Raw genomic sequence first — 18,367 nt, 5'->3', positions numbered from 1 at the left:
GCTCGCAGGCAGGAACTTTGCTTTCCCACCCACACCAACCTCAGCTCTGCGCTGCTCAGCCTCAGCTCTCAGCGCACGCAGCCCTGCTGAGCCCCTGCAAAGCACAGCGCCGCCTGCAGCCCGAGGCGCCCAGCAGCCGAGGGCTCAACAGAGCGCCTGTGGCAGGGATCCTCTGCTTTCCAGGGAAGCGGGAAGAGCTGTGGAAGCCGAGCCCTTCCCCAGCAGAGCCCACGGCGGCTGTGCTGAGCGACAGAGCAGCGCCACGCCAACAAAACCACGTCCAGCTCCCGGCTGTCAGCTCTGCGCTGCAGCACCCAGCTGAGGGCCCTGCACACGCCGTGCAAGAGAAGCACGGGGCCGGCTGCCAGCCCAGGGGGGGACTTTGCATTTTCGTGTTCCTTTGGACCACTGACGTTACTATTTGAGAGCCACTCCACTGCTTTGTCATAAGGGAGAGTCCTTGTGACGGCGATGAGATCGCGCTGCTGCACAGGAACCACTTCAGCAACAGCCTGAACATCACTTCGCGTTTCTTCAAGGCTAAGAGGAGTTCATCCACACTACGGACCAGCAACACAAAGTCTAACGTGACGACTTCAAACCCAACAGAACCGAGTTCACAGCGCGGCTATGAAGAGTTCAAGTGGATTAATTGAAAGGAAAAAACACACGGTGAAAAAATTCAAGCCCAGAGCAAATCCCACATCGTCTTCAAGAGGAAAATCCTGGCGCAGGACGCGAAGCCCTCAGCCTCAGCTGCACCACAGGCGCTCCCACAGCAGCTGCTCTTTTAAATCCGTTTCTCTCTGACGCACAACCGCTCAGCTCACGCGTTACTGACCGAGTCCAAGCGACCGTTCGGGGAGAACCAGGGCACAGAAAGGAGACCAGGAGAGCTGGCCGGCGAGATGCGATCGCGTGAGGTCTGAGGGAACGCTGGCAACATTTTCAGAGAGGTGAGAGAGCGGAGCAGCTCCTACAGAGCTGAGATGCTGCCATGCTGTGCAGCCAGAACAGAACACGGCACAATTCCACGAGGACTCCGGGAAATCCTCTGTGCTGAGGAGCAGCCTGAAAGCACGGGCCAGCATGGAGGGACCAACAGATTCAAAGCTTTATTATTTTCTTTTTTAATAAAGTTAACAGTAAAACAAAATCCACAAGCCTTCCCTTCCCCGAGCTGGTTTCCTCTTCACACACAAACGCACACAAACTGAGGTCTCCAACCGAGAGAAATGAAACTGCTCTAAGTACAATGAGACATGATGGAGGAAGGAGTCTAAGTATGTCCGTATTGAAGGCTAAAAGCAGCAGAGCAGGTGTGTGTGTTTTAGCCAAACTGGAAAAAGAAATTCCCAGGCCCAGAAGCTGAAAAAGAAAACGAAAGATGTTAGTTCAAAGAGAGGGGGGTCGAACAGCAGGCTGCAATGGCCAGTAACTGAACAAAGCCATCGGGGCAGGCAGGGGAGATCCGTCCCACGCATCTCCAGCAGCTGAATCCCAGGAGGTAACAGCGGACCGCTGACAACAGGGAGGCTCTGCAGGCGAGCTGACAAGGACGAAAGCCAACGGTGCAAGAACCATGCAGGACTTCCCCAAACACACAACAAAACCTAACAACGCACAGCTCCTCACACGGCCTAATGACGCTGGGAAAATGCTGAGGGCTGTGCAGCGCTGCACGAAGCCCGACCACAGCTGAGCACTGAAGGGAGCTCAGCAGCGCGCTCTTCTCCGTCGGCACAGCGAAGCCAGGGAGCCTCTGCTGCCGGGAGAAGCAATCTGAGCACTTACCAGCTCCAACGCCAGCAGCAGGGCACCTCCACCTACCTTCAAAACTGAAGCCTCCCGGCCCTCCAAAGAAGGCCTTAAATATATTATTTGCATCGAAGTCTGTAGGGAAGAAAAGGAAGCTGTAAGATGAAGAGGAACAGACAGTTGCAGTTTTCAGTTTAGAAACTGGCTCTGAACTGAGAGCCCACACTGTGTTTCACAGAAAGCCATGGACAAGCAGCCTGCTTTGCCCACTGTAAGGGAGCAGCACAGCACACCGTGGCACTGTGCTGCACCACAGCACGGGACACATCAGTGGCACAGAACAGGTAAAAGCAACATCTCTCAGGCCTTAACTCACAGAAGCAAGCTAAGGATTTTGGATCAGCCACATTTTGGGACCCACAGAATTTGTGTGATGGATTTGTACACCCTGTGAAAGACAGAAGCTTCTGCAGATGGCACCCACTGTCCAACAGCTCAGTCAAGCACAATGTCCACCACACAACCCTGATTACCTGCAGCTCTCAACAGCAACTGCCATTCAAATACTCCCACGGACCAAACAAAGCCAATTTATGGGGTTGTTACAAAAGGGAGGATACCACAAAAACTACCTACCTCCCATGTTCAACCCATCTTCTTCTAGATCCTGTCCACTGTCATAGCGAGCCTTCTTCTTGGGGTCTGACAAGATGGTAAAGGCTTCACCAACCTCCTTGAACTTCTTCTCCTCTTCCTTCTGCACTTCTGCACTCGCCCCACTGTGGCGGTCTAACAACATGAAACCAAGCAGGAAGGAAACTTTATGTTTCTATTGTGAAAGGGAAGCTGCAGGCAGCCCCAGCTACCACAGGAGGCATTTTAGACATCCTGGGGTCACATCTGCCCATGCATTCCTCCTCCCCTTTATTCCCAGCTCCCAGTGATGGTTGCGGGTGGCTGTGCAGGAGAATCGGAGCAGCAAGGCATGCTCTGAAAACACCTGGATACCTGGATGATGCATCAGTGCTCTTTTCCTGTAGGCCTTCTTGATCTCATCTTCAGAGGCGTTCTTGTCGACCCCAAGGATTTTGTAGTAGTCTTTCCGTTTGCTTTTTTTCAGTTCCATCTGTGCATTCTTTAGAAGCTGTTTGTGTTCTGCAAAGCCCAAGGAAAGCAGCCTTAGTGCATCACACAGCGCCCTGCTTCCGCAGAGCCCGACAGACCAAGACCTGGGGTGGCCTGAGCTGCAGTAATTGGGTGCCACAAGCACCAACCACTTGCATTTCTGCTCAGGCAGCAAACTGAAGCTGAACCCTGCACCGAAGGCTGTTCCAAACGTAGGTGAAACCTCAATGCTACTGAACCAGTATTTGTCAGACAGTGAACCACAACAACTAGAGCTGCTCCATTTCATTTCAGGCTACTACGAAGGATGAGGACCACATTCAGCAACAAACCATCTGCCTTACTCAGAGGAAACATGCACAGAACACAGACACGTTTACCTTTTGTTTTTTCTGTCTGATAAACTTTTTCATAGTCTCTTACAGCATCTTCATATTGCTCTGTGTCCATGTAACTGTGGGAACAATGATTGCCAAGCTGTACTTCACAGAAAGCATCAAAGAAGGGGCTCAGTCACAAGTTTTCTGGGTAGATAGGAATTAAGGGAAACAGACGCATTGGGCTGCAGAAAGAACCTGCAAAGGGTAACAGCTGCTGGAGGCCATGGGAAACCTGGCACAGGAACTCTGGGCTCCAAACTGAGGCTGCCATCTCGCTTGCTGACACACATTCTACTTTAAAGGCCTTATAATTATTGATCCAACAGCAGGAATTAATGGCAGCCACAACATTTTGAGGAAGCTGGTGCAGAGCTGCACGCTGACAGCCCTGGTCAGAAGTGACAACTTGGGCGCCTCAGAGAGGACGCTCCTGCCTGCTGGCCTTTCAGCCCCACTCACACACTGACAACTTGCTGTGATTCAGCAGCCCCCATAACAAACCCTGCCTAAACACAACAGACAGGCAGCCCAGACACGTGCAGGCAGGACAGACCACGTGCTTTCCCAACTCCCCAGCACCGCACAGAAGAGGTTTGGATGGACCTCTGAAGGCATCGCCTTTTATTCATGTAAGCTTCAGATTTGTTGCCCTGTCACCTGTTGCTGTGGGGAGGAGGTTCCCATCTCCAAACCTGCCCAGCAGTCCAAGGCAAACACCTACTTACCACTGTGCTCTCCTCAAGTACGCCTTAATATACGTCTCGTCCAGCTTTACTGCGTTCGTGCAGTCATCTATTGCTTCTTCGAGTTTCCTAAGCTACAAGGTCAGACAGAAGTGAATCCCAATCAGAGAAAAGCAGAACTGCTAAACAGCGTTAGGATTCCAAGCAAATGAAAGCACGATCTCCTCGTTACAAGGAAGGAAACAAACAGGGATGCCTTCACACTGATTAAGATAAGGCCACACTGCATTCCTTCTCCCCCTCCCACTCCAGGCAGCCCAAGCATTTGAGTTTTGTTTCTTTAGGAGTCGATTTCTTCAGCTGCTTGGAGCAGACCCAATTATTGTGCAAGCCCAAGAACGGGAAAACTTGCTGACAGCTCTGGATGGCTGCAGCTGCCCCAGGAGAAGTGCATGCTTCTAGAACAAGCAACCTGCTGCTTGTCAACTACGTGCTGAGGAACAAGACCTACATTAAAGGTCAGCTGCACGATGACCACTTCTTACCTTGGAATTAACCGTCCCCCGGTTGCAGTAGAGTTTGGCATTTGTTTTTATGTTATTAGGATCTATTCCTAGTGCTTCTGTGTACAGTTCATAAGCTAGTTTGTAGTTTCCTTCTTTAAATGCTTTATTCCCATCTTCCTTCTTCGCTTTAAGTGCTTTGGCATTCTGAAAGACAACGCACCGTGCGTAAGGACAGCAGCTGAGCGTTCAGAGGAACCAACGCCTCCCTGGCCAGGACTCCCCAGCTACAGCCATTGCAATCTGCTTCCTGACACCGTTACAGGACACAGCAGTCACAGACTCACGGGGCAGAGAAAGGACTGCTCCAGCAGAAGAGCCTGCTTAAAGCAGCAAGCCCTGGCAGTTTCGTGGTCCCAGCCCCAGTGCCCACAACTTACACGGCAGGCTAAACACGCTTTCTCGTGGTCAGGAGCCATTCTGAGTGCCTGGACGAAGAACTGCACTGCCTTCTCAATGCAGTCCTCATAATAAAGGCAGAGGCCGCGGACGTACAGAGCATCTGCGTTCGTCGAGTCCATCCGTAAGATGTCACTGCGACAGACACAGAGCCTAAGTCACCTCCAGCACTCTGCCTGTCATCAGCAGAAGCACTCTTCTCCTGCTGAGACACTGAGGTGATTCATCAGGTCTGTGGTAGGGATATAAAACAGTGCATGAAGATGCTCAAGCAAGACTGCTGGATATTAAATAAGCTTAAGAAGAGTTTCCCGGTGTGATGAATTGGAAGAAGGATGAATTCACGTCAGCTTCTTTGTCATCATTTGCACTGAGGATTTTTTACATCTCCCATTGTTTTAGGCTCTGGGAACAGACAGCATGCAGCACACACCACAAGCTGGTTCACGACTTCAAGACCTTAAAGATGCCTACCTTGCTACAGACTGTGCTTCTGGGTAACGACCCAGCAGTGCTAAACATTCAGCCTTGAGGATTTTGAATCTGTGACAAGCAGGAGCAAACTCCAGAGCACGATCCATGCAAAACACAACCTGATGTGAGAAAAGCAAACATCCAAAGGTTTAGTTTGAAAAACTGCATCATTACCACACGTGAGATTCCCTGTTTGCCTTTGAGCAGGAAGGGAAGTGTGCAGGTTCCTCTTTTCTGCTGGATCCACGTTTCATTCAGAGCAGTTTTTGGTGGTGTTGTTTTGCTTTGCTTTGCTTTGTTCTAAGAAGGGCTTCATGGGGTAGGTGGGCCCTGCTTTGTTACCATGACAGAGCACCGGGCAGAAAACTCAAGGAACACCTGTAGTTCAAACCCTTTAACTCCACTGAAATTGCAGGCCCCAAAGAAAAGGCCAAGGAAGACAATTCTGCCCCTGTTTCCTGTGTTACAAAGGAGTGTGGGAGGGACAGAAATGCAACAGACTGGGACAGTTTGGACTGGACAGAACACAAAAAAAGTACAGAGCAGGGACTGATCTTAGACTGCCTGACTGCAGTGGGCAGGGTGATCTAATGGGTCTTTTTCCATCTCTGCCTCCATGGCAGGGACATCTGCAGGAGAACAGGGCGATTGTTCCACCAAGTTTCATCTGCTTTCCCGGCCTGTGACATCACGATGGGCTGCTGTGGGAAGCACTGTGCTTCAGACTGAGAAGCCAAAGGCAAAGGGTGAGAAAGGAGCAAGAACAGCTCTCCAGAAACAAAGATCACATTTCATGCAGGTCTTCCCAGCGAAGTGAGGGGACAGATGCAAAAGCCCAGAACAGGCAGCACAGGCAGGGCGATTCCACCACATGCAATCCAGACCGACCCCACACCCCATCTGCTCCTCGTAACAAGGTGGTGCAAAACACTGCTTAGCTTAAGAGCCTAACACATCAAACAGCCTCCTTTCTACAGCCCTTATAGGCATCTATGACACAGTCTCATGAGAAGTGTTAAGTGCCTTTCAGATTTCATGCTGTCGCTTCTTGTTGTATGGGGTCAGTAATGGCTGCACCCATTGCTGTCCACAGCAAGAAACGTGAGGAGACTGCACCAGAGAATGCCCAGTGTGGATCTGCATTACTCCTTCACTGACTCACTGTGACACTGACAGGGGGAGCCCAGCTAGGAGGAGGCAGGGGGATGAGATGTGCATCTAACTGACCTGGCCAGGTAAGACAGTCTGCTCACGATGCTGCAGGAAGCCATCAAGTTCATCTTACCTTCCTGAAATCTCGCTTCTCAAAATCCACTTCTGCTATTTTTTCATACTCCAGCACTGTACTGGCATTCTTCAGCTAAAGACAGGAGCACACAGTAAGTGTTTCTTACAGTCGTAAGCAAAAATTGTCGCAGACCACAGAACAGGTTAGGTCAATATTTCTGCCAGCATTAAAATCAGTTTGAAGTCAAGTGACCTCACTGGTAGCCCAGGATTACCATCACTCTCCCCTGAAGTGCTGGTGAAAGACCAGCTTAGCCTCCATGCTTTCCTGCCACGACAACCACGCACAAATAACTGTGCCACTAACTGGTCCACTGAGAAGCAGAGAAGGAGATCTCAGCACCACCTCATTGCTTCTCGTCGTATCAAGGCACGCAGGCATCACTACCAGCTCAATCCCTTCCTTCCGGCAGCGCCTCCCTTTCTCACCTCTTGCTGTGCCTGACTGTTCTTGTGATCCAGTTCTAACACGCGCTGGAAGCAGCGGCTGGCAGCCATGGCGTTCCCCAGGGAGAGGTGGCACTTCCCTTCCCGCAGGTGGCCCTGGGGAGACCATTAGAAGGGAGCTGCAGGAGCAGGCGAGTATTCAGACATACAAGAAATAAGGTGACCTCCACATACCCTTACGAAGCTGTCGTCCAATCTCACAGACTGCTGAGCATCTCCCAGTGCTTCTCGGAATCTCCCCAGCATCATGAGGGTGGCAGCTCTGTTACCATAATAACTGGCATTGTTAGGACAGGTGTCTGGAGGAAATGGGAGAGCACTTGCTGTCAGTGTAATGTAAGCAGCTGGACAACTTGTAGAACGTACTCGAAAGACATTGTGGGTTTCAAAGAACCACATTCCTTCCAATTTATAACGGCACCAAACGGCTTACAAAGATGCACGATGGTTCAGAATAGAAGCCACGAAACCATTGCTTCTCACACTACACACAGGCTTTAAGTCACACAGAACAGAGGTCTGCAGCACTGAGCCTGACAGCACTGCTGACCCTGCACTAGATTGAAAACTGGATTGGTTTCTTGCTAAAAATATCTTGGATAGAAGAGAAATAAAAGACTGCAGCAAATCACCCACGTTAGCACTGACTTGCATAATCAACCCAGGGAAATTCTGCAAAGTAATTAAACCAACAAAGTTTTCATCCAGCCCGTGCTGTTAGAAACCCTGCTGGTGTATCTTAAAATCGGTAACTGGCTTTGATTTTTAGCCATCGCGCTCAGCTCATCACCACCGCCACCGCTCTCACCTATGGCTTTTGTGTAATAGTTGTACGCTTCGTTGTAATCCTTCTTGGCGTAGTAAGCGTTCCCTTGCTCCTTGAAGGACTCTGCTTCTCTGAAGGAAGAGAAACGAGGAGGAGCATCAGCACACATTCTGACCACAATCAGGTTTGTGACCCCCGAGCGACCGGCGGTGTTACAGGCACCTGCAGGGCTGACTGCTCGGCTCCAGGAAGGAGCTCAGCGCTGCTCTGGCTCTCAGCTCAGCACCTGACGAGGGCCAAAAACGTGGAAACGGCCACCTTGGCTGCACAGCAAGGAGCACAGAGCGAACTCACCGTGAGCAGCGCTCTGTCTCAGCGCAGCCGTCTCTGGAGCTGAGCAGCTCGGCTGCACACGGCCGCCCGACAGCCCGCTCCACGAGTGCTGCACAGCCTCAGCAGCCAAAGAAGTCAAGAAACTGAGCGCTGACTTTCAGAAGCAGTCCCACATATCTGAGAAACGGGGCCAAGAACAAGTTCTGTGCTCAAAGAACTGAATCAGGGAGGAAGACGGGTGCTTCTCCTTGAGGCTTTGCGTGGCACTGCCTTGGCAACAGGTCCAGAAATAGTCCTCGCACTCAAGAGCGAGCATTTGCAGAGACAATTTAGGACATTAAAAACATACAACATATGGTTTAAAGCTGCATCCTTTAAACTCTTGAAAGCAAAGTTTCCTGTAATGGAAATTAAACCCTTCCCCACCTCCTCTTGTCTACCTCCACCATTTTATATAAGCAGCCCAAGACGGAACTCACACTGCAGTGCTGTGAAGTTTAACTCAGTTTTGATGAAATCAGTGATATCACTCACTTGCTTCTCCTCAGCCAACTCCAAAGCAGCACTGCCCTCACTAAGGCACAGCATTAATACCTGCATCACACTTCTGAGCCGGCAGATACTGCCTGCCCACTGCCCAAAGCACCTGCACACAAATACATCATGGGAAGTGCAGCTGAAGTTGACCATCACTGAGCAGCTTGCTCCTCACTGACTGCCAGCCGCTCCGAATGAAGCCTTTGCTGAAGCAAATGAGCAGAAGCCAAGGAGGCTGAAATAGCTGTGCGAGAGCCTGGCCTGGCAGGGCACAGCTCCACTTGCAGGCGCAGACACAGGCCAGGCTTCCGCATTTTCTTGCGAGAAAGGCCCAGAAGCGAAGGCGCCTTCACATCACCTACTGCAGCAAAGCTACTGACAGGAATTCCAGCAAACACAACCAAACCAGAGCAGAGCAATGTGAGACAGAGTGAAGAGTCGCATGCTTTTTATGCACAGCATCCCCACACAAATTCAGAACAACGCTGGAGCATCAATGGATCCCAAGGCTGAGCAGCTTTTGCTCTGCACAAGGTTACCAATACCCTGCACCCCTCCCAGGGACAGACCCACACCAGGGCCTGGGCAGCTCCGCCAGCCCACCAGGGAGAGAACAAAGGGAAATGTGTTGAAACCAGTTAACATGTTTGTAACCTCGTTCCGGGCTGCCATTGGCCATTCCCACACAACTGCCTCATGCAAAGGGTTGTTTGCACAGAAGAGCCACAGTTGTGCCAGCTGGCGGGACAATAGACACAGGGTGCTGCTGCCCCAGGGCCTGCGGGGCCACAGCGGGAAATGGCAGCGCGGCACAAACTTGAAGTTCCGCTGCCAGCTGCAGCCAGCGGAGCAGGCGCAGCCCTGCTGCAACTCTGCAGAAGTCAAGCCATGGAAGTGGAACCCAACACTCAGCCCGCGCTCCACGAACAGCTGAGGTGGGAGCCGGCGCTGCTCCACGGCTGCGGCAGGAAGGCGCTTTACTCAGCAGCCCTGCTCTCCCAGGAGCTGCCATGCGCTCAGCGCTGCTGCCAGCACAGCTCTGGGCTCCTCCGCCGTGAGGGCTGGCAGCAGTTCTGTGCTGGGTGGATTTGTGCTGCTGCTGGTGGGATCCGGACTTTGTAGGACTACAAACGGGCCCCAGGGCGGCGCTTTCTGTTACAGATCACATGTTCACAAGCAGTGCAGGAGAACAGCTAGCAATTCCGCACTGCCTTGGCAGCAAGCAGCTTAAACAGAACTTCATTCTAATTTCTGTAATACCAAATGGAGAAGAAAATCACAGATCTCGTTTAAGCTTCACTCAGAAGCTCTCTGTTGTAAGGCCTGTAAAAGGGATGAATGGCACGAATGGAGAACTGACCCTGAGCTGCTCCAGCAGCACACAGCCCACCCGCGTCCCTCAGCAGCATCACCTGCCATCGTCACACTGCCATCAGACACAGCAATAGGCCTGGCTGCTGGAGCTCCGTTGGCCAACACTACTGGGAAGAGTTGGGGAACGGAAGGAGGAAAGCAGATGCGTGGCAAAGCAACCTCCACAAAGCACAGAACTGTGAGAGCAAAGGTGTGAACAAGAATTACTCATTTCTACTCTTTTCTTGGTCTATTTCCCTTATAAGCCTTTAGCATAACACAGATCCATACACCAGCAGCTCACAGTGCCTCAATGGGGCAGAGAGGCTCTGTTGCCCACACTGTTAAAAGCCCAATGATGGAAAAAAGATCACGAAAGGAAACCCAGAATCTCCCCCAAAGCACAAAAGCAAATCCAGCTGCTGGAAACGCAAGGCTTGTGGCCTCGGGTCCCAGACACAGAACAGAAGCATCTCTCCCCAGTTGTGCTCCATTGACACAGAAAGCACACTGAGCAAACAGTCCTTGTTTACCACGGTCTCTGGCTACAACAAGAAGAAATGCAGATCTCCTGATATCACTGGTAATTGTTTCAATCCAAACAGATGCTGCAGCCTGAATGAGATCATTCTGCATCTCACACTGATGTAGGCTGCATTCCCCACTTGCTACTTTTGAAGCTGAAGAAGAATCATGCTTTGCTAAAAATATGATGCAGGCTGAATGGAGTGCTTTGTTCCCAGTGGGCAGAGCCTCCTCAGGGCTCTGTGCAGCCAACACAGAAGACAGGGAAGAGTCGCACCAGGACCTCGGGAAGAAGCTCATCTTTCATTGCGTGCAGCCAGGGCTCACGAGCAGGGCTGTGTGCTGTAACTCTCCCTACCGGCTCGCCGCCTCTTTCCCCTTTCATAACGCTCGTCACAGCCTCTAATCCTTCCCCCGTCCTCCCGGGAGACCTGCCACATACAGGCAGCAGCCACAGCTCCTACGCTGCAGCAGCACCCTCCTGCCATGCCAAGGCTCCCTGCTCACCGTGCCCTGCTGACAGCTCAGCCCTGCTCTCTCTGCAGGCAGCAGAGCCGTGAGGCACATCCGTCCCATCCCACAGCAGAACCCCACGGCTGCGAACAGCCCCTGCCTCCTCCCCGGCACTGGCAGCCCCCACACCAGTTGCAGCTTCCCCTCCTGCTGCAGCTTGCAGCAAGGAGCACGCAGACCTGCCTTCCAGCACAGCTCACCTTCCCAAGCCACCAGGACCTGAGCAGGAAGCAGCTGGCAGGTCTGGCAGCGCTGGCACAGCCCGGCTCCAGTGCTCCGTGCACGCAGGTCGGTGCCTGCAGAGCCGTGCTCTCAGCTCAGGCACACAGCACGTAGCAGGCGGCAGCATCACGGCTGCTCAGCTCAGGAACACCTCTCCTACTTCATCTCCTGCCTCCATTGCAACACACTGACAAAAAAAATACACGGGATTAAAGGGATGCTCTGAAATCCCTGCCAGAAAACATGAGTACTCATGGTCACCAGGGCAGTCTGAAACCACCAAATCCAAGGGAATGGGAATTTTAACCAGGCCAGCTTCTGCCTGCGAGGCGTCCAGAGCCTCACAAACCTATCAGCCCCCATCTCCTTCGGGATGCCCAAAGGGCACAGCTGGCTTCTCTGAGCAATTCTAGCACTTTTCCTTAATAGCACATGGTGCCTCCATCCTGCAGTTCCCCTGCTGGATTCCAGACGAGATTCTCAGCTGTCAGATGTTACTCAGCTGCTTGGATAAAATAAGTTGGGTGATCTCAATACAGCTTACATTGGGCAGATGTCTAGAGCTTAAAATTAGCTGCTGTGTTTCCCACTGGACGTACTGCAGCCTTGCCTCCTTTCAGGGCACAGGACTGAAGCCCGGCAATGAGCGCAGGCCTCTTCCAGTCTGGGTTGTACTTTGTAACCGAGGAGCTCCAGTGAAGGGAAGATACATCTATGCTACTCTGAATCTGGCATGAAAGAAGAGCACAGGTGCAATGCCAGGTCACCAGGTACAAAACACAGAGTCACATAAAACACTCCACGGCTGCCCTCAGCAGATATCCTCATGCTGAGCCTGTGGCAGCGGGGGCAAACGGGAAGCAGAGCAGCACAGGGCTCCACGCACACATTGCTCTGCACATCAGCACCCCCCGCTGAGCGAGCAGTGGGTTTGCACCCAGCTGCAATGCAGCAGTGAGCATGAAGACATTCACACGCAGAATGATTTAGAACCAGGGAAATCTGAAGGCTGCACACACAGACATCCGCTTGGATAGCCTCACCGACTGAAGGGGCTGCCCTGGGACCCAAGGCTTCTGGGAGAGCGGTCAACAGAAAAATCACAGACATTTAGTCCAGAGGGTGCACAAAAAAATCCATGCTGTCCTCTACACACAGCCCAGAGCACAGCCAATACCTGAGGACAAACTCAGCCACAGCAGAGAACAGGAGCACAGGAAGGAGCCAATGCCCCCTGCAGCACCCGGTGTGAACAGCCAGATGAGCCCTGCACGTTAATTACGCAGTTATGTAATGCATCTTGCTAGCAAAGCTCACCATTGACCCACTTCATACCCACAGCACCATTGCTGATGGCAGGGCTGAGTCCCAGTGTTTGTGAGAGCCCACAGGAGGCCCAGAACCACCCTGAGCATCGGCTTCCATGAAGGCCTGGATGCAGGAAACAGCCCGCCTGCATGGTAAGACAACGTGAGTCACCCTAAAAAAGATGATCTGGAGTTCAAAACAAGCTTCAATTCCAAGCGCCAAACACCTTTTCCAAGCTGTACACAGAAATTATCTGGTCAGAGTATCCAGATGCTCTGCAAATGCATGGGAGATTAAATGCTGACATGAGGAGCTTCTGCCATTCCTCATATCACCCTAAGATGATAATTACACGTTCACAAAACAGGCTGGATCCACAGCCTGGGAAACTCCAGTGCCCAGTGAGCAGCAGAGCAGGAATCCTGGAACAGCCCTTACCCACAGCCAGAGCCCTACAGCCAACACCCCCAGGGCCTGGCAGCGCTCCCTGGAGAGGCGGCCCAGGACGTTCATAATTAGTGGGGCAGCCGACTGGGACGCAGCTAATTTCATGTAAAACAGCAGCAGAAAGAGCCTTCCTGATCATCCACACCTGACAGCCTCCAGGCAACATCTGTCGGACTCATCTTGACCCGAATTAAGGCCAGGTCTGGAACCTCCTCCTTGATTTCTGCACAATTTACTTTGCGTGGAAAATTTCACACTCGTTGTTTTATTGAGGTTAATGACGATTTCCTGCAGAGGCATCAACACGTCTGAATTCTGCGGCAAAAGCACCGTGAAAGCAGCGCTTCGTCCAGATCATTTCACAATATTTTCCAAATGATTTGAGATACCTCCCAGAAGGGGCTGCCGCATCCTCCAGCGCTGAAGAAAGGAGAGAAGGATCCAGTCCTGAGCACAGCAACGGAACACAGAGCTGCCAGGAGGACGACAAAGAAACGACGCCCAGCAGCACCGCGCTCCTGGATCAGCTGGGCCAAGGCAGGGACGGATCCCAGGGGCCAGAAACCATTTAGGAGAAGAAGGAAGTGATTTTGGGGATGGATCTCTCCCTGCCTGCAGCGCAGCCCCCACCCAGCAGGAGCTGCAGCTCCCGCACCCCCACCCAGCAGATAAAATTAATGCACTTACATCAACCCTCATCCGTCAGGACCCTCACAATTCATGCTGCCACAGCCAATAATTATCCTATGACCACGCTCTATTCCTGTCCCTTGAGCCACCGGTGAGTGAGCAGTTTGGCATGTTTACAGCTGTTCAGAAATCCTGAGCTCCACTATTATCACTTTTATTTTTATTAAGCCGCAGAGAACAGAACTGCACATTTAGCTTCGTTGCTTAGGGGCTCCCCCTTGTCTATCTGTGCTGCAGTTCCTAAAGAGAGGTACAGAACACAGGAGGCTCGGGGCTGACTTACAGCAGCAGTTCAGTAAGGCTTTTCATTTATTTTTGCTGCTTTCTAACAGAATCTGGCCCAGTCACATCATAAAGCCCACGTTAAATCAGATTCCAGAGAACGCCCGTGCAATTAATGCCAAGTGCCTGCAGAGCCCTTGCGTGGTTCCTGATGTTTTACAAACATTAAGCACCTAATTAAGCCTCCAGCCATCCTCCCTAATTTGGTGACTATCACCCTAATTTGCATTAGATCACTTGAGAGATAGAACTCAAGCAACCACTGCGAGCCCCGAGGGCCGATGCAGAGCAGAGATGCCATCCCCAGGACCCTGCCCTGCTCCACTGGTGCACGCAGAACATCACCTCCCGCTCACACACTTCTTGAATCCCAGCAACAGAACACTGTGAAAGCACCATAAAAGCCCAGGATCGCACAGCAATGCCCACGAGCTGCAGCACCGGCCTCATCACGTCAGGAAGTGCCTGGTGACCCAGGCTGGCTCTGCTCCTCGTGGCTGAACCCCTCAGAGCAGGGCAGGGACCAAACCCCCACCCCAGGGCTGCTCCCTGCGCCCAGCAAAACTCGGGAAGGAGGAAGGAAGGTAATTAACGCCAGAGCCGCCAGCACAGCTCTTACATTTGGGTATTTTTAACATTTTGGTTGTCATCTCTAATCAGACCCAGGGAACGGATCACACCAGCGGGCTTCCCCAGCTCCACGGTCTGGCAGTGCTGCACACACAGCACACACGAGTGCCTCCTCAGCAGCTCTTGGTTCCGCTCCTCAATGACATCACCAGGAAGCTCTCTGTCCCAGCACCGCTCCTGGAGCCACCCGTTCCTGACGGCACATTGCAGCACGAAGCACCGCAGGCTTACTCTGAAAATTGCACTCCTCAGAGGACACTTTCAGTTTTGTTTCTCCTGATGATTTCATCGACCAAAGAATGGTAGGGAGCAGCCGCCTCCCCGCAGCAGCAGCTCCTGGGAGGTGATGAACGTCCAGACCCACACCGCAGAGCGCAGCTGTCAGACGTTCCCCACCGCATCAGAACGCGGCGCGGCAACGGCAGCACCGGGCCCCGAGGAAAGCACGCAGCCCGGGGAGCCCCGCAGCCCGGCCGTCGCTTGGCCGGCTGAAGCAGAGCGCTCCAAAACAAGGACGATCAGCACTTTAGGAGTTACCCGGGGATGCTGTTTAACGGCCTCAGAACGACTCTCCCCGCACACAGCGCTGCCGCCCCGCGTGTCGGAAAGCACGGCGGGCAGGGAGCGCAGACGGAGCGCCGCGAGCCGGGCCCGAAGCCGCCTCCCCGCTTCTCAGCGACGGGAAACGGCGCTCCGGGCGCGGCGCTCGAGGCGTCACCCGACCCCGGGACGCCCGGCTCCGCTCCGTGGACGGCAGCGGCCGCCGCTCCCTCGCAGGGGGGCACGGAGCGAACGCGGCGCGGCGGACGCGGCGCACGTACGGCTGGGGGCGGGGCTGACGGAGCCCACCGAGAGCCGCAGCCCCGCGGGGCCGGCCCGGCCGCAGCGCGCCCCAATGCGGCGGGGTGCGGAGGACGGGAGAGAGCGGACGGGCCGGGTCCGGAGAGGCTCCGCCAAGGCCCCGCAGCCCCCGCTCCTCCCGCCCCGCTCCCGGCCCCCGCCGCCCGCGCTACCTGCGCGCCTCCTCCTCGCTCTCGGGCTCGCCGGGTCCCTCGGGCGCCGCCATGATCACATCGCACTCGGCTGCCGCCGCCATCTTACCGCCGGGCCGGGTGGGGGCGGGGCGGGGCGGGGCGCGCGGGCGCCGGAAGGGGCGGGGCTTCCGGGACGGCGGCGCGGGCTGCTGGGAGCGGGGCGGGGTCGGATGCCGCGAAGTGCCGCGTTCCGCCGCCGGAGGGCGCTGTGGCGCCGCCCCCCTTCCGCCGCCGCGCAGCTGGGATCCGCGGCGCCGCCCGGCCGTCCCGACCCGCGTCCCCCGGCGGAGCCCCGCGCGGTGCCGCCCCGGCGCGGTTCGTTGGGCGGATCCCCCGCGCGCGGCTCCGGAGCGGCGCTCAGGCGGCATGGGGAAGAGCTGCAAGGTGGTGGTGTGCGGGCAGGCCGCGGTGGGCAAAACCGCCATCCTGGAGCAGCTGCTGTACGGAAACCACGTGGTCGGTGCGTGCCGGGCCGGGCGAGGGGCTGCGCGGTTCCGGACACCCCGTCACCCCGCTGTCCGCCCCGCAGGCTCCGAGATGATCGAGACGCAGGAGGACATCTACGTGGGCTCCATCGAGACGGACCGCGGCGTGCGCGAGCAGGTCCGCTTCTACGACACGCGGGGGCTGCGGGACGGCCTGGAGCTGCCCAAGCACTGCTTCTCCTGCACCGACGGCTACGTGCTGGTGTACAGCACCGACAGCAAGGAGTCCTTCAAACGGGTGGAGCTCCTCAAGAAGGAGATCGACAAATGCAAGGACAAGAAGGAGGTGAGCGCTGCTGCCGTCCTTTGGCGGGGGGCTGCTGTGCTGGGCGGCTCTTTGCCCTGATTCCGCGGCTGCTGGGCGGAAGGGCCGGCCGTGAAAGCGGGGAACTGCGATCTGCTGCTTCGGTTGCTCCATAAGGGGCTGTCGGTCTTACTGGTGTTGACTGGGATCTCGGCTGCCCAGGTGGGACTTTTCCTGCAGGCCTCTGCAGTGCTGCATGCGCAGCTGCTCTGTGGGCCCTTCCAGTTTGCGGCTGGTTTGAAACAAACCCAAGCAGAAGGGTGAAACTGCCCAAAGAAAGGTGTTCTGAAAGGGGGAATTGTGACTGGGCAGGGCCTGGCACTGAAGGCGTTGCCAAAGCAGCACTGCTCAGCTCTGCTTTCGTTACCGGCTGGGCTTTTTTCTCCCCTGTTTGTGAACAGGTCACTATTGTGGTTTTGGGCAATAAATGTGACCTGCAGGAGCAGCGCCGGGTGGACCACGACGCAGCCCAGCATTGGGCCAAGGGTGAGAAGGTGAAGCTGTGGGAAGTGTCCGTGGCTGACCGGCGCACGTTGATTGAGCCCTTCATCTACCTGGCCAGTAAGATGACGCAGCCACAAAGCAAGTCTGCTTTTCCCCTGAGCCGCAAGAACAAGGGCAGCGGGTCTGTGGATGGCTGAGCCTCGTCTTGCTCTTCGATGCCACCTCCTGTCCCTCACCTCTCTCCTTCCCTTGCACGTACCTCCTGCTGAGCCTCTTTGGTGCTATGGAGCCTGCAGGAAGCCTGGTTGCATGAGGAGTGGGCTTCCCAGGGCTGGGGATGGTCGTTGAGGAGGAGAGAGGTGACCCATCTCCCTGTACTGACACAAGAGCTGTTTTCACTGCCCAGGCCCTGCCGGTGTTTAAGGCGCTGCAGGAAAGCCAGGATTCACCAAGTGCACCCCTCTGCTCTCAGGGCACAGGCTGACACCTGGGGGCTTCATGCTGCCCCCGAGGAGCCCAGCAGCCTGGGATCAGCTTCACATCTGAGTACAGCCAGGCCATAGGAAAAGATTTCCCCCTCTCAAGAGCTGCTCTCTTGTACTGATCCAACATGAGAAGAACCCATTTGAGGGCTGTGCCTCCCCAGTTTCCTTGTCCGACCCCAGCTGGCCCTGTGGTGCTGCAGCTTTGTATCAGCAGGTTGCTCCTTACCTGGCCGTGTCCTCTGCACCCCGACATGCAGGAATATTCAGTCCTTGGCCAAGCTGCATGCAGGTGAGCCACAGGAAATGCACAGTGTGGAGCAGGGCAAGGTGCTGTTCCTGAGGGCAGGCTCAGCCCCCACATCTCACAGTGCACTGCACACTGCAGTGCTCTTTTGCTGAGGGCAGACCCAGTCCTGACCCGGGAGGCGTGGGGCTGTGCTCGGCCCATGCACACACAGGGGCAGCTCTCACCACCCCACGGTTGTGATGCCTCAGAACCACCATGAGACAAAAGGATGCTGTCCCAGTCCTGCCCAGCAACACTTTGCTCCCTTTGGCAAGTCTGGATCTAGGAAAAAAAAATGATGAGAAAGCCCTGGCTTGTTTATACTTGTTCCTTTTATTTACTGAGTACCACAATAAAGCGATGAGATTCAATTATCAAAATATTTTCCTTTTTTTTTCCCCAACAGTTATAGTACATCAAAAATATACAATGAACATTACAGGAGGGGTACTGGCCAAGTCCCTAGAGTCTGTTATTCCATTTTTCTGTGTTCTTTTTTGTTGGTTTTTTTTTTTTTTTTTTGGAATCAAACTTCACATCACTCCAAGGTTATTTACAGAGGGGCACGTCTTACTGAGCGCTATGGACTATGCCCTACTATCTAGCA

The 18,367-nt window shown here is 54.3% G+C and overlaps 3 protein-coding genes across 4 annotated transcripts in view; 1 reads left to right on the top strand and 2 right to left on the bottom strand.

The window, feature by feature from the left end:
- Positions 1 to 18,367, bottom strand: part of ACLY (ATP citrate lyase) — a 78,651-nt gene that overhangs the window by 38,986 nt on the left and 21,298 nt on the right. The gene's annotated exons all lie outside the window — the stretch shown is intronic.
- DNAJC7 (DnaJ heat shock protein family (Hsp40) member C7) lies at positions 1,093 to 15,849 on the bottom strand. Its single transcript, XM_052700318.1, has 14 exons — positions 15,736 to 15,849; positions 7,925 to 8,013; positions 7,291 to 7,415; positions 7,099 to 7,212; positions 6,668 to 6,742; positions 5,383 to 5,501; positions 4,890 to 5,043; positions 4,492 to 4,656; positions 3,989 to 4,080; positions 3,264 to 3,337; positions 2,767 to 2,913; positions 2,395 to 2,547; positions 1,831 to 1,893; positions 1,093 to 1,368 (listed from the first exon to the last, which is right to left on the bottom strand). Exons 1-14 carry the CDS (start codon positions 15,816 to 15,818, stop codon positions 1,331 to 1,333), a joined length of 1,491 nt encoding a protein of 496 aa, XP_052556278.1. The 5' UTR covers positions 15,819 to 15,849; the 3' UTR covers positions 1,093 to 1,330.
- Positions 15,993 to 18,140, top strand: NKIRAS2 (NFKB inhibitor interacting Ras like 2). Of its 2 annotated transcripts, XM_052700322.1 has the most exons (3): positions 15,997 to 16,216; positions 16,286 to 16,527; positions 16,947 to 18,140. In XM_052700322.1, exons 1-3 carry the CDS (start codon positions 16,123 to 16,125, stop codon positions 17,184 to 17,186), a joined length of 576 nt encoding a protein of 191 aa, XP_052556282.1. In that variant the 5' UTR covers positions 15,997 to 16,122; the 3' UTR covers positions 17,187 to 18,140. The 2 variants fall into 2 exon arrangements, with proteins under 2 accessions (XP_052556281.1, XP_052556282.1); XM_052700321.1 differs by having other exon boundaries at positions 15,993 to 16,527.

This window comes from Tympanuchus pallidicinctus, unplaced genomic scaffold (assembly GCF_026119805.1).
Source record: "Tympanuchus pallidicinctus isolate F22 unplaced genomic scaffold, pur_lepc_1.0 scaffold39, whole genome shotgun sequence".
Lineage (NCBI taxonomy): Eukaryota > Metazoa > Chordata > Aves > Galliformes > Phasianidae > Tympanuchus > Tympanuchus pallidicinctus.
This window is presented reverse-complemented; position numbering and strand designations above follow the sequence as displayed.